Source organism: Rhinatrema bivittatum, chromosome 9 (assembly GCF_901001135.1).
Source record: "Rhinatrema bivittatum chromosome 9, aRhiBiv1.1, whole genome shotgun sequence".
Taxonomy (NCBI): Eukaryota; Metazoa; Chordata; class Amphibia; order Gymnophiona; family Rhinatrematidae; genus Rhinatrema; species Rhinatrema bivittatum.
The window spans coordinates 205,025,228-205,039,450 of record NC_042623.1 but is presented as its reverse complement, the minus strand read 5'-3'; the positions used below and the strand labels follow the sequence as shown (position 1 = coordinate 205,039,450).

Genomic DNA, 14,223 nt, shown 5'->3' with positions numbered 1-14,223 from the left:
AGGAAATATTAGTGAAAGCTTGGACCCCCATCACAGATATATTATTTTTGCTGCTTCTTATGGGCCAGATTTTGTAACCTACGCGCGGGCGTAGATTTGTACGTGCAATTTGGCATGCACAAATCTGTGCCTGATTTTATAACATGCGCGTGCAGTCGCGCGCATGTTATAAAATCCGGGGTCGGTGCGCGAAAGGGGATGCACACTTGTGTACCTTGCACGCGCCGAGCCCTAGGGGAGCCCCGATTCACATCGTGAATTTTTTTTCGTGCCGCCCGATCGGGTTTTTTTTTATCGGCTGCGCCCGAGCCGATAAACAAAAAGTCCACCCCAACCGTTTAAAACAGCTCCCTTAGCTTTCCCCACCCTCCCGACCCCTCCCCAAAAAACATTTTAAAATTACCTGGTGGTCCAGTGGGTGTCCCGGGAGCAATCTCCCACTCTTGGGCCGTCAGCTTCCACTAATAAAAATGGTGCCAATGGCCCTTTGTCCTTACCATGTGACAGGGTATCCGTGCCATTGGCCGGCCCCTGTCACATAGTAGGAGCACTGGATGGCGCCAGTGGGGGTACCAGGAGCAGGAGATCGCTCCCGCGACCCCCACTGGACCACCAGGTAATTTTAAAACGTTTTGGGGGGGCCGGGAGGGTGGGGGAAGCTAAGGGAGCTGTTTTAAAGGGTCGGGTGGGTTTAGGGGTTGTTTTTGTGTGCTGTTTTTCCAGCCCTCCCCCAAAACGATAAGAGAACCCCCACGAACAATGTAATGGGGTTTACCTATCGGTTTCAGGGAGCCCCGATTTCTGACGACTTTGAAAATATCGTACGATATTTTCAGTCGTCAGAAAAACGATTCACATCCCTAGCCGCCGATGGCTTTCCCCGTTCTCTCCGCCCCCCCCCCCCCCCCACCTTCCCCTATCTAACCCGCCCCCCAGTCCTATCTAAATCCCCCCTCACCTTTGTTTTATTATTTACGCCTGCCTCTTGGCAGGCGTAGGTTGCTCGCGCTGGCCAAGTGCCGGCATGCGATCCCCGGGCCCAATGGCAGTGGGCCCGATTTTATAACTGCCAAGTGCCGGCACGCATCCCGGGTCTTGCGTGCGTCGCTGAGCCTATGCAAAAATAGGCTCGGCGCGTGCAGGAGGGGTTATAAAGGGTTACGCGTGTATATTACGCGCGTTACCCTTTTAAAATCCGCCCCTATATGTTTAACACTGATCCATATGATTAGTCTTTGATTCCTTTTTAAAAGAGTGATTCCCACTTATGTGATATTTTGATCCCATTTTATATAAGATTCTGATCTAATTTAATTTGTGACTTGATGCCTTTCATGTGACTTTGATCCCTTTTCATTGGTGTAATACATTCTCATCTTCTACTATGTCTGATTCTCTTATTCCTACCTTTCTGTGTTTATTTTATTAAGCTTAAAAAGTAATTACAATAAAAACAAACTTACATATGTAGAGCCGTTCTGGGTCTCTACTAAGAGGAGCATTGTGTATTTGTAGGGGGGACAGAAGTAGATGTGGTTGAGTGTAGGAGGCTTCAGTGATGAAGTCCTGATAATATAAATCTAGTGACACTATTTTGAATGTGGATTTTTAGTCAGCCATTACGAGATGCAAGATGTCTTTGTTCCTGCTTCTGGTTTTGTTGTGTTTTCTTTTGGGAAATGACTGTTAGATCTCATTGAAGGAGGCCTGGTATTAGAAACAGAGAAAGGGTGCCTTTTTTCCAGCTTTGACAATACCAGGTTTTTGTCCCTTTTGATTTTAAGTAAAGGAAGTTTTATCCACCCTTCCGTCCTTATTTTTGGTTGTATTTTGAAACTGTTTTATATTTACCACCTACCTGAGTTTGCCAGGATCCAGGAACTCAGTGTGTAACATTATGGAAGACGTTGAGAGTTTCTAAACCAAGGAGATCCAATGACTCTTGGAAGGTCACTGAGGGAATGAATTTCCATTCATTCCTGAGAGGAGGGGAAGTTTATTTATTTAGACTTTAAAGTAGGCCAGTGGCACCCATCCAGTATTAACCACTACTATATCATATGGATATTGAAGAGGGGAGTAGGGAGGTATCCCCCCAGGTACCGTAAAGGACATTGAGGAAAATAGATAAGAAATAATAAGTAAATTCTGTATATCAAGATAGAGTTATGAGACATAGGACTTTAATTTATTACATCTAAATTCTCATTAAGAATCCTATACAGAACAAATTAATTCACATTATAGTCACAGATTTATTTGCAAACCAGAAGTGTAAATGGATTGTATTGAACAAGGAATTGTAAATGAACCTTATCATTATCTCACAATCAATTCTGTAAAGTCAAGTTGGAACTACCATCAGTTTCCATGTGATTATTACCATGATGTTTAAATACTAGTTTAGCAACACTCAGGGCCTTGGAGAGCAGTCTTCCCTACCCCCAATCTTTTCTGATAGGGTATCCTGGAATCAGAGGGGATCCAGGTCAGTAAAGAAAGTTAAAATAATAGAAACACCTACATTTAAAGGGGAATCTTAGGGTCCTTCAGTGAGACATCAGCCTAGGGATTACTCATATATGGTCAGTAGTCTAGTCTTCAGGTCAGATGTGAAAAAGGTTACAGATGCACCGATATTATTACATACTTCTGAAATTTCTATATTTAAGTATTGCATAAGATAGAAACAAAACAAAATGGCATATTGTTGTATTTTTATGCCATTTTGGATGATAACACAAAACAAATCAACAAATGCCATCATTATATACTTGTCATTCTCTTTTTACATGGCTCTTATACTCTTTGGTACTTTGCCCATTTTATGCTTCAGTTTGCTCCTTTTGGAATTCTGCAGCTACATGGAGGTAAGCAGGGCCCCATCTTAAAATATGGTGATTATTTTTTCACAAATAAAGATGATGTTCTAACAGTCTTTCAGTTATCATAACATGACTTTAAGCTTCAACACATCTACAAATTTGGTTTTAACTTGACAATCACAAATTATGTTTTAATGTTGACTCTTTCTTTTCTCAGTTGGACCAGATCATTATTCACCAGCAGGTGGAGCTCCTGGAAGGTATGTAGCAGATTTTAACATCAGTTGTCCTGCGGTCAAGTGAAATAGAAGTTGTGTTATTCACACGCTAAATGCTTCTTAAACCATCTAAGAGAGTGACTGTCAAGGAACTATTTTCTACAGTGCTGTGCTCTTAAAGGTAGATTTTAAGACCCATCCATATGCGCACGGTTCCTGGTGTGCACCCAAGGACACATTGATTTTAGAACATGCGCGTATCGATGCGTGCGTGTTGTAAAATCCGCTACCCATGTGCACATGCGTGCATGATTTTATATCGGCGTGCATGTACGAGAGTGACATCTCGTGTCCGTAAGTGGGGGGAATTTAGTAGATGCGCACGGCGACGGAATAGGCCTTTTCCCCAGTTCCCTCCCAGTCCACTCCAGTAAAGGAGCGGACTGGGAGGGAACTTTCTAAACTCCCTACTTAACCTGCCTCCCTTTTACCCAACTAGCTCCAACCCCTAAAACCCCGCTAACTACCCCCAATTTTTCAACTTACTCGCTCTCCGGAGCAGCAGCAGGTTGTGCAGGCCGGTCGGATTCAGTGGGACTGTGCCTAGTGGCAAAAAACAAACCAACAAATGTTATCGTTATATCCCTGTCATTTTTGACACAGCAGCAGATCCCTACTTGATGTTTATATTCCATTTTAAATTGTGCAGCGTAAAAACAAAGGAATGTGAACTGACACTTTGCAGGGATATGACTTGAAAGTCATACAGCAAGTTCACGTATGCAAATCAGAGCATCATTTCTTATAGAAAAGATACCTTAAGTCTGTATTTTCCAATGGCTGACTGGGCATCCTTAGAAGTGATTCAGGATCTTAGCTTTCTTCAGTTCATCCCCAGTTCAACCATGTTTTATCTATTGAAAGATCCCAAGTAACAAAACAAAAGTAGCATCTGAGCTCTTAAATGGGATATCTTAGATACACAGATTATAACATAGTCCATAAAAAACAAGAAGGCCTAGAAAATGTTAGGATATTAATTACAATTCTGCTGAACTACATTAAAGGAAAAAAAATCCAAATTTAAAGTACAAAAAGGATTGTTAATTTATTTATATTATTTTTGAAGGAAAGGGACTGATTTTCAAAAGTATTTACATGCTTAAAACTAGATTTTACACGTGTAAATGCACTTTACCCATGTAAGTAGGTTTTTGAAAATTGCTGCATTAAATGCCATTGAATTGTCCATAAAATATTCACATGTAAGTGTACTTTACACGCGTAAATGGCTTTTTAAAGTTCCTACGATAGTATGTTACAGTTACACTCCTTTTAAAATTACCTCCATAATGTTTATTAATGGAAAGCTTTCAATAAAAATTATTTTAATTGTACACATCTAATAATATAAAACAATAAATGCATTGCAAAATCTCAAACACTGAGACCAGTTTACCAAAGCGTGCTAGCTTTACCCATTAATATATATTAGTTCACAATGATAGCCCGTGTTAATGGCATGCAGATATGTTCTGCATTAATTTACCAGCATTTTAACACAGGTGTTATTACAAAACTTGAATTGTACTTCTCGTAAATTTAATTTAGTTACATTTAATTGCATTAATGGATCTGGATTCACTTTTCTGAGATTTAACACAAGCTTTTTTCCTATGTACCAAATTGTACATAGGTAATACATTGTTTTGCATAGTTTTGAATCTAATTAACATATTAACATTGAGGCCAATATTCAGTCAGCTGTGAGCAGATAAAGTTAACCAGATAATATTAATTTTAGGCCTGTTTTTGAATTGATCAGAGTTACCTGGGAAACTCTGGCCAACCTGCACTGAATATCAGCACAGACTAACCAAGGTTTAACCATGCACCGAGAATGTCCCCAGTGCCGCCTGTTTATGTCCAGCTGAATTTTCTGCAAGCTACGAATTTCCAGGACAAACTATAGCCAGTCAGTAAGGAGAAAATTTCAAACATCAAGTTTTGTGCAGTTAACTCCCAAAGTTTGCTGGACAAACCCTTTCAACTCCGTTATTTTTTTTAGCAATAAAACTCTCACAAGCTAATTAACATGCATTAAAAGCATTGTTAAAACACAGAAATTAGATTGCATGCACGAACAGCAGTTTTAAGCGTGTCAACACTTATGAAAGTGTTATCACACATTTGTATATCAGCCTCGTTATCAGTACAATTTTCTAACCATTGCCACAAATCTGCCCATGAGCTGCTGCAGTAAACTGGGATCTTGCAAATATGTATGTGAAAATGTCCATGTTAAACAAATTGAAAGCCCTTTACTTATGATTTGCTTTTGTTCAGTCATACTTGGAACTGAAACCAGCAACAAATATGAAATAAAAAACAATTTGGGACAAAGAGTTTACTTTGCCATGGAAGAAAACGTTTTTTTTGACCGTAACTTCTGTGGGCCAATCCGGTCCTTCACTATGAGGATCACGGACAACAAAGGTCGGGAAGTAATCAATGTAATTCGTCCACTGAGGTGTAATAGCTGTTTGTTCCCCTGCTACCTCCAAGAGGTGAGTGGTAGACCACATTATTTCCCTGTCTTCCATTTAACTGAGAGATCCATTTTCAATAAGCTGCTGAGCTTCAAAGATAACTGAGTAGTTTAACCCGGTTATCTTTATTTATTTATTTATTTTTAGTTTTTATATACCGATGTTCCTGTATAATATACATATCACACCGGTGTACAAGGAAGTAAAACTGCCGCCTCGTGGGCGGCTTACATTGTAACAATTAACAGAGAAACATTAAGGAGCATAAAAGAGCTTAGAGGAGCTTACAGCGAACAATCATGACTAATTAAGTTTCAGTAACAAACTTTTCAGGAACTTATGTACAGAGGCGATGGGGGTCAAAGACTACACTGATATTGTAATTTTTCCTGTTCTTAGTTCTCCGGGAATGCTTGTGTGAAAAACCAAGTCTTTAGTTTCTTTTTTGAATGTACTGTGGCAAGGTTCAAGGCGAAGGTCTGGAGGGAGTGAATTTAGCTGAATTTAGCTGAATTTCCAACTGCACCTAAGAAGCTAACTTTATGGTTGAAAATTGTCCTTATTCTAGATGGACAAAACATTATCTGGCTATCAGCCATTTGCGTGATCAGAGTTGTCAGGCTAAATTTAGGCAGTTAGCTCTAAAGCAGAGTTGCTTACCTGTAACAGCTTTTCTCCTAGGACAGCAGGATGTTAGTCCTCACATATGGGTGTCATCATCTGATAGAGCCCGGCACGAAAAACTTTTGTCAAAGTTTCTAGAAACTTGGATTGGTACACTGAGCATGCCCAGAATGCCACTAACCACACATCCACGCAGGGTCCCTCTTCAGTCTTATAACATAAGAGTTCGCAAAAAATAAAATAACAAACTGAGAGAAAAAAGCAACTCTGCGGGGTGGCAGGCAGGTTTTGTGAGGACTAACATCCTGCTGTCCTTAGGGAACACCTGTTACAGGTAAGCAACTCTGCTTCCTCCAAGGAGAAGCAGGATGGTAGTCCTCACATAAGGGTGATTAAGTAGCTCCAGACTACTCCCAACATGTGCAGCAGAGAACAGGTGCCAACATGCACAACAATCAGAGCTGCAGTAACCAGAGGAGCAGGCCTGCACCCAAGGACAGGGCCCCTGGAGGGAGAGTTGGGTTTTCATGGCTGAAAGAGATTATGGAGGACAGACTGTTCGAAATGACTGTCCCACCAGCCATCCTCATCCAGGCACTAATGCGAGGCAAACGTGTGGAAGGAACTCCAGGTCGCCGCTCTGCAAATCTCATGAATGAGAACTGCATGCAAGTGAGTCAACGAGACCGACACGGCTCGCATGGAATGAGCCTTGACATGGCCTTCAAACCGTAAGCCCGCCTGAGTGTAGCAACAGGAAATGCAGTCCGCATGCCAATGGGAAAAGGTCTGCTTAGACACAGCGACCCCTAATCTGTTTTTGTCGAAAAAGACAAAACGCTGCGTGGATAGGCGGTGAGGCGCCATCCATGACAAATAAAAGGCCAGAGCCCTTTTACAATCCAGAGTGTGCAGAGCCCATTCACCCTGGTGAGTGTGCAGTCTTGGAAAAAAGGAAAGCAACACAATGGACTGGTTGAGATGGAACTCCGTGACCACCTTAGGAAGGAACTTCGGGTGCGTATGCAGAACCATTTTATTATGACAAAATTTTGTATAAGGGGGGTATGACACCAGAGCCTGCAGCTCGCTCACCCTGCATGCTGAAGTAACTGCAACCAAGAAGGTGACCTTCCAGGATAGATACTTCAGGTTGCAGGACCGCAATGGCTCAAACGGATCCTTCATGAGTTGAGACAGGATGATGTTGAGGTCCCAGGAGACCATTGACGCCCCTATGAGGGGCTTAAGTTGTAACAAGTCTTTCATGAACAGCCCCAGAAGCGGCTGGGTGGAGATGGAGGCAGCATTCTTACCCTGATGGTATGCCCCGATGGCACTAAGATGAACCCTCACAGGCGTGGTCTGCAGACCAGACTCGGAGAGGTGCAACAGATAGTCCAAAAGCTGCGGTGAGGAACAAGAGAAGGGATCCAGGCCGTGTTCCACACACCAAGCTGAAAACCGCTTCACTTGAGATTGTAGGATTTTCTCATGGAGGGCCTTCTGGATTCCAACAAGTTGCGTGATATGCCCTCCGAAAAGCCCAGAGCCTGGTGTTAATCTGTTTTTTTCTTAAACAACTTAGGCAGTCTTCTTACAATTAAAGAATTTTCAGTATTGAGAGGAGTTAAAGGAAGAACTACAGAAACCTTGTTAAAAAGTAAATAAAGTACAAAGAGTTCTGTAGGTACTGGGATCTAGTCTCTGCCTGCTGCCAGCAAAGTAGCAGAAAAAAAAGATGCCAGCCAGATGTTTTCCTGTAGAGCACAACTTTATACAGTTCTTATCTTTCTCACACCAATATTCCCTCCTTTTCCTTATATGGTATTGCTTCCTGTTCTTTCATTGTTCTATATTCCTGCTTCCTGAGGCACGCTTATCATGCATATCTGCATGTTGCTTAGCATATCTAGATAAAATCTCTTGACGTGATTAGTGTTAAAAGATCTTAGATCCAGTGCATAGGAAATGATAGGAAATAGTAAAGGCTTTGCATACAGGCTTTTATTTCCTAAGTCCTTTGAACTGTATGTTTATCTTATTCTCACTGGACAGTCACCCAGTCAACAGCCAAGCCATGAAAGGCAGGGCTTGGAGGTTGGGGTGGCGAAGCCTGCCCCAGTCCTGAGAGATTAGGTTCGGAGCAGTCCCCAACCGGATCAGGGGGATTGAGGCCAGCTCCCGTAGAAGGAACCAGAGCTGGCGAGATCAAAAGGGCACGAACAGGATCATGGTACCCCGGTCCTGTTGAAGCTTTTTTGAGTGCTTTTGTGATGAGCTGAAGGGGATGGTAAGTGCATAGTAGCCCGGTGCCTCAGTGAAGCGAAAAGGGATACGAAACCGATCCTCTGCTCGTCCAGCTCAGACAGCAGAAGCGATCTACTTTCTTGTTCTCTGAGGAAGCAAAGAGGTCTATGTCTGGGGTCTTCCACAAGTGAAAAATGTGGTTTGCTACCTTTTGATTGAGGGACCACTTGTGAGGCTGGAAGGCCTTATTCAATGAATCCTCAAGGATGTTGTCCACCCCGGGAAGGTACACCGCCTGGAGGAGAATGTTCTAAATGGAACACGACCAGATCTGGACTGCCTCCTGACAGAAGGCATACGATCCTGTTCCTTCCTGCTTGCTAAGATACCACATAGCTATCTGATTGTCTGTCTGAACAAGGAACACTTTGTTGAGCAGGAGTTCTCTGAATACCTGCTGGGCATACCGGATCGTAATTCTAGGAAGATGATCTGAGACTGCGCCTCCTGCAAGGACCAAACACCCTGAGTGTGGAGGCCAGCAACATGAGCTCCCCAACCTATCTGGGATGCATCCATGGTGAGGACAATCTGGGGCTGCGGACTCCAGAAGGGCATCCTCTTTTCCAGATTTGATGGGGCTGCCCACCACACGAAAGAATTCCAAAGTGGAGGGTTGACCAGGACGCGAGCCTGTAGGTCCTTGGTGGCTTGACACCACTGGAAGCATAACATCCAGTGAGCCCTGAGCATGTGAAGTCGAACAAATACTGTAAAGTGTACTGTCGCTGCCATATGACCCAGCAGTCAGAGAATCTGGTGTGCTGAGACATGGGAGCAACTGGAGACTACCCGAGCAAGAGCAGCAAGGGCCTCCACCCTGTCTTGAGGTAGAAAGGCTTTCTTCTAGATGGTGTCTAGCCGGGCCCCAATGAAGTCCAGTAATAATGATGGCTGAAGATGGGATTTTGGACAGTTGATCAGAAAACCCAGATTTTCCAAGACTCAGATCGTGGCTCAGAGGGCACTCTGTGCCCTCTGTCTGGAGTCGCTCTTGATAAGCCAATTAAGGTAAGGAAAGACGTGAATCCCTTGCCTCCAAAGATAGGCCCCGACTACCACTAGGCACTTGGTGAAAACATGGGGCAGGGAAGCAAGGCCAAAGGCACCCAGTACTGACAGTGTTTGCCTTCCACCAGGAATCACAGGTACTGCCGATCCGCCGTATGCGTCTTTGAGATTGAGGAAGCACAGCCAGTCTCCCATCCTGAGGACAGGAATCAAGGTGCCCAAGACCATTTTGAACTTTCCTCTGACCAAATACCAGTTCAGCGCCCTCAGGTCCAGAATGGGCCAAAGGCCACCAGTTTTCTTGGAAATCAGGAAATACCTGGAGTAGAGCCCATTGCCCCACTGACTTGGCGGAACTGGTTCGAATGCTTGAGCCATTAAAAGGGTGGAGAGCTCTACTCGGAGTATCTGCAGATTCCGTACTGCTTTCCACCATGGACATGGAGGAGATCGGGGTGGAGCTCGTTGGAAATGCAATCTGTATCCCTGGCACATGATGGATAGGACCCAGAGGTCCGATGTAATCGAAGTCCATTGGCCTACGAATAACTGCAGTCGACCCCCCCACTGGGGAGTCGACATCACCGGGCAGAGGAGGTTGGCTCACACTCCCTGGCTGCTAGTCAAAATCCTGTGATTGGGTTCCACTGCAGGGCTGGGGTCGGACAGGGCCTATGAGGTTGCCTCAACCTCAGTCTCACCGGAGGCTGTTGAGGTCTCACTCTAGAGACCAGTACTTGCATGGCTAGTAAAAAGGCTGTCTTGGATACTGCCTAGGGGGTTTCTTGGGAGGCTGGGTGTCCGAAGTACTGGCCAATAACTGTTGATAGTCCTTCAGTTGTGCCACCACCTCTTTAATCCTGTCCCTCAACAGATTTTCTCCCATGCAAGACAAATCTTCCAAGCGGTCTTGGACCTCCGGGCACAGATCAGAGGCGTGTAGCCAAGCCATATGGCGAGCCCCAATGCCTGCTACTGCAATTCTCATGGCCATCTTGAACACATCGTACAGAGTGGACCTCGTATTTATCACAAGGCCCTGCTGCACTACCCTCTGAAATTCCTCCTAAATTTGCTGAAGGAGGCACTCCCCCCAACTCCTGGGCCTGTTTCCAGAAGCTGGAGTATTGACCCATACTGAGTTGGTAACAAGCGATCCTGGCAGCTAACATAGAGCCTTGGAACACCTGGCATCTGAGAGCATCCAGAGCCCTATGCTTGCAGCCCGAGGGGGCTGAGACATGAGTGCAAAGCCTCTTGCCTTCTTCAAGGCTGATTCCACCACCACCGATTGGTGGGGGAGCTTGTGGCACTCGAACCCGGTGGCAGGATGGACCAGATAAACTGTATTCATTTTGCGGTATACCGGAGGAATGGAAATGGGGGTGCTCCCAGAGCCAGGCTACCAGCTCCTTAAGGATATTATGGACTGGGACAGCCACCAGCTCTTTCAGGGCATCCAGAAAGTGCAAGATCTCCAGCATCTTGTGCCGAGAATCCTGCTCTGTTAACAGTTGGAAAATCACCGACTCCGCCACAGCTTTCATGAACCCAGCGAAGGAGAGATCCTGTGTGTGTGTGTGTGTGGGGGGGGTTATTTCTGCCACTTTTCTGGAGGGCTCGGAGGGCAAATCCTCCGATTCCTCAGTGGAGGAAATGGATGCCTCCCCTTCCCAGGGATCATAAGAGGCCTCCCCCTTACTTTGCACATCCAGAGATGCAGGAGCTGACCACCCAACTGTGCCCTAAGAGTCAAGCCAGGAGGTCGCAGAAGTAGAACAGAAGAGGAAACCAAGGGGACTGGAAGGGCCCGTGGCATATGAACACTAATGGGTCCATCGATTTCAGAAACGCTGGGGCACCGATGGTACCGAGGGCTTTGGTCCCAAGAACCCTTGGAGAGCCAGAGGGTGTTGGGGCGCCTTGGGCAAGTGGGGCACCACCGACCCCAGTGGCCTGTCCTCATCCAAGGAATTGCTCACTAGGATGGGAACCAGTGGTGGCAGCAGCAATGCTCCTTTTGGCCACGAAGGGGCTTGGGGCATCAGAGCTGGCTGCATTGGCAAGACACCGAGTAGCATATCCAACTATTCCAGAAGAGGCGCAAGCACCACTGGAGTCGTCTCTCGCTGCGGTGATGGCCCTGGTGAGGCTCGATGCCCTGCAGGGCTCAGCCCCACTAGCCACACACGCCTCTCCAACTCCTCCTCAAAAGCTGCCGAGGATAAAACGGCTTGAGAAGGAGGAGGAGGCAGCGGAATTGGAGTGTCCCCTGAATCACGGGGAGACACTGAACCCTGCACCGGTGCTGGTGGAGGATGCTGAGAGTTCTCGGAAGGACCGTAAGGAGTTGCTTCCTCCACATGAGACCGTTTCGGGGGAGGCACCGATGCAATCAATGCCTGCCCGCAGTCCAACTTAGAGGAAGATGAGCTATGGCGATGTTTCCTCGATTTCTCCAGATGTTCACCATGGTCTTTACCCAGGACCAACGGTGACAGAGAAAAGCCCGACCTAGAATGGAAAGACATCGAACGCACCCGGTCCCCTGCGCCCACCTCAGGACCATAGAGTGGCAGTGGAGGTCACCCCCGAGGGGGTCGAGGCCAGAACTTCCTTCCCGAGCAGGGTAGAAAACCCAGATGCCGACAACGGATCCAAACATTTAGGGCTGAACAGCTTCTCCATCTTGTCCAAGCATGCTCAACGGCCCTTGGGGGTCATCTGGGCACAGAGATTGCAACCACGGACATAGGGGCAGATTTTCAAAGGATTTACACGCATAGGGGGGTTATGCCCGGCGGTGTGCGTAAAGCTCCGGGATGCGTGTAAGTCCTAGGGCTTGAAAAAAATGGGCGTTCTGGGGGCAGGGATGGGGTGGGGCGGCCTGGGGCGGGGCATGGCCAGAGGCCTCTTCAAGGCCACTGAGCCGGGGGATCGTGCAATGGCTCAGATAAAGGTATGGGGGGGGGGGAGTGGGACAGGTAGGGGATGGTGGGGGTGGGGGGGGGACAGGTAGGGGAAGGGAGGGGAAGGTGGGGGGGCAATGGGGAAAGCCAGCTGGTCTCCCCGAGGGCTCAGCACTTGCAAGGTGCACTAGTGTGTACCCCCTTGCTTGCGCCATCCCCTGATTTTATAACATGTGCATGGCTGCGCACGCATGTTATAAAATCAGGCGTGCATTTGTGTGCGCTGGGTTGCATGCACAAATGTACGCCATGCATGTACCTTTTAAAATATGCCCCTTAGTGAGATGCCACAGGCAGAGGACACAGACCTCGTGTAGATCTGTGATGGACATAGTCCAGGGGCACTAGGAGAACTGGCAGAAGCCAGACGATGCCATAGCAAAAAGAATGCAGCACGTAGTTGATGGCCAGTGGCCACCAGGAGCTGACATCATCAGTGAACAACCACGAGAACCCGAGAAACTTACCAAGACCATAGGGAAAATAACCCCAAGGAACGCAGAGGAACCCGACGCAACGCTTGTGATGAAAAATTGCAAAAAAGCAAAGAAACAAGTGCAAGCTCCAAGATCATGAGGCAAAAGCTTCATGGAAAGAAAGAGACTGAAGAGGGACTCCACATGGATGCGTGGTTAGAAGCATGCTGGCATGCTCAGAGATGAGCTTAGTTTTTCCGTGTTGGGTCGGATTTCGGTTCGGGCGCTTCATTGAAAATTTTGTTTTCCCGCAGATCGTTTTTGGCGGCACGGATCGGGAAAAATGAGTCGGAAAATGAATTTTAAAAACCCCATAATTTGAAAAAAACCACCCCAACCCTTCAACTTTACTTTATTACAACCCCCCCCCCTCCCCCCCACCATCCCGACCCCTCCCCAAGACTTACTAAAAGCCCTGGTGGTCCAGCAAGGTCCCGCGAGCAATGTCTCCCTCTCGGGCCGTCGGTTCTACCACGAATCAAATTGGTGCCGGTACCCTTTGCCCTTACGATGTGACAGTGGCTACCGGTGCCATTGGTCGGCCCCGGTCACATGGTAGGAGCACAAGATGGCGCCAGCCGTCCATTGCTCCTACCATGTTACAGGGGCCGACCAATGGCATCGGTAGCCCCTGTCACATCGTAAGGGCAAAGGGCACTGGCGCCATTTTGATTCATGGTAGAACCGACGGCCCGCCGGGGAGACATCGCTCGCAGGACCCCGCTGGACCAACAGGGCTTTTAGTAAGTCTTGGGGAGGGATCGGGATGGTGGGGGGGGGGGGTTTGTAATAAAGTAAAATTGAAGGGTTGGGGTGTTTTTCTTTTTTTTTTTATAAATGTGCCCCCCCCCCCCCCCCGCACTATCCCGAAAAACAAATTGTCCCCGAAGTTCGGGGAAAGTTCGTGTCTGGGTTCAGGTCCCCCAAACCACGACAAATTAGACAATTTCGTTGAAATTGCCTAATTTGTGATAAAAGAATGCACATCTCTATGCTCAGTGTGCCAGTCAAAGTTTCTAGAAACTTTGACAAAAGTTTTCCATGCCGGGCTCCAACTGATGATGTCACCCATATGTGAGGACTAACATCCTGCTTGTCCTTGGAGAACAAGGCATACTAATGAGCTAGATCTAAAATCCATCCAGGAGCAGTCATTTTCTGACCAATTTAATCTGTATGCCCTGTGAATATGGGCAGACAAATGTAGCTGGTCAGCAGAGGGAAATGTTCAAAGTTAGAAG

The 14,223-nt window shown here is 46.5% G+C and overlaps 1 protein-coding gene across 1 annotated transcript in view; it reads left to right on the top strand.

Annotated features, from left to right (window-relative positions):
* The first annotated feature begins 2,864 nt into the window (after window positions 1-2,864).
* LOC115099619 (phospholipid scramblase family member 5-like) overlaps window positions 2,865-14,223 on the top strand; it is a 33,284-nt gene continuing 21,925 nt past the window's right edge. Inside the window, exons 1-3 of the mRNA XM_029617350.1 lie at window positions 2,865-2,870; window positions 3,043-3,085; window positions 5,390-5,610. Coding sequence (XP_029473210.1) covers window positions 2,865-2,870; window positions 3,043-3,085; window positions 5,390-5,610 — 270 coding nt within the window. The remainder of the gene's footprint in view (window positions 2,871-3,042; window positions 3,086-5,389; window positions 5,611-14,223) is intronic.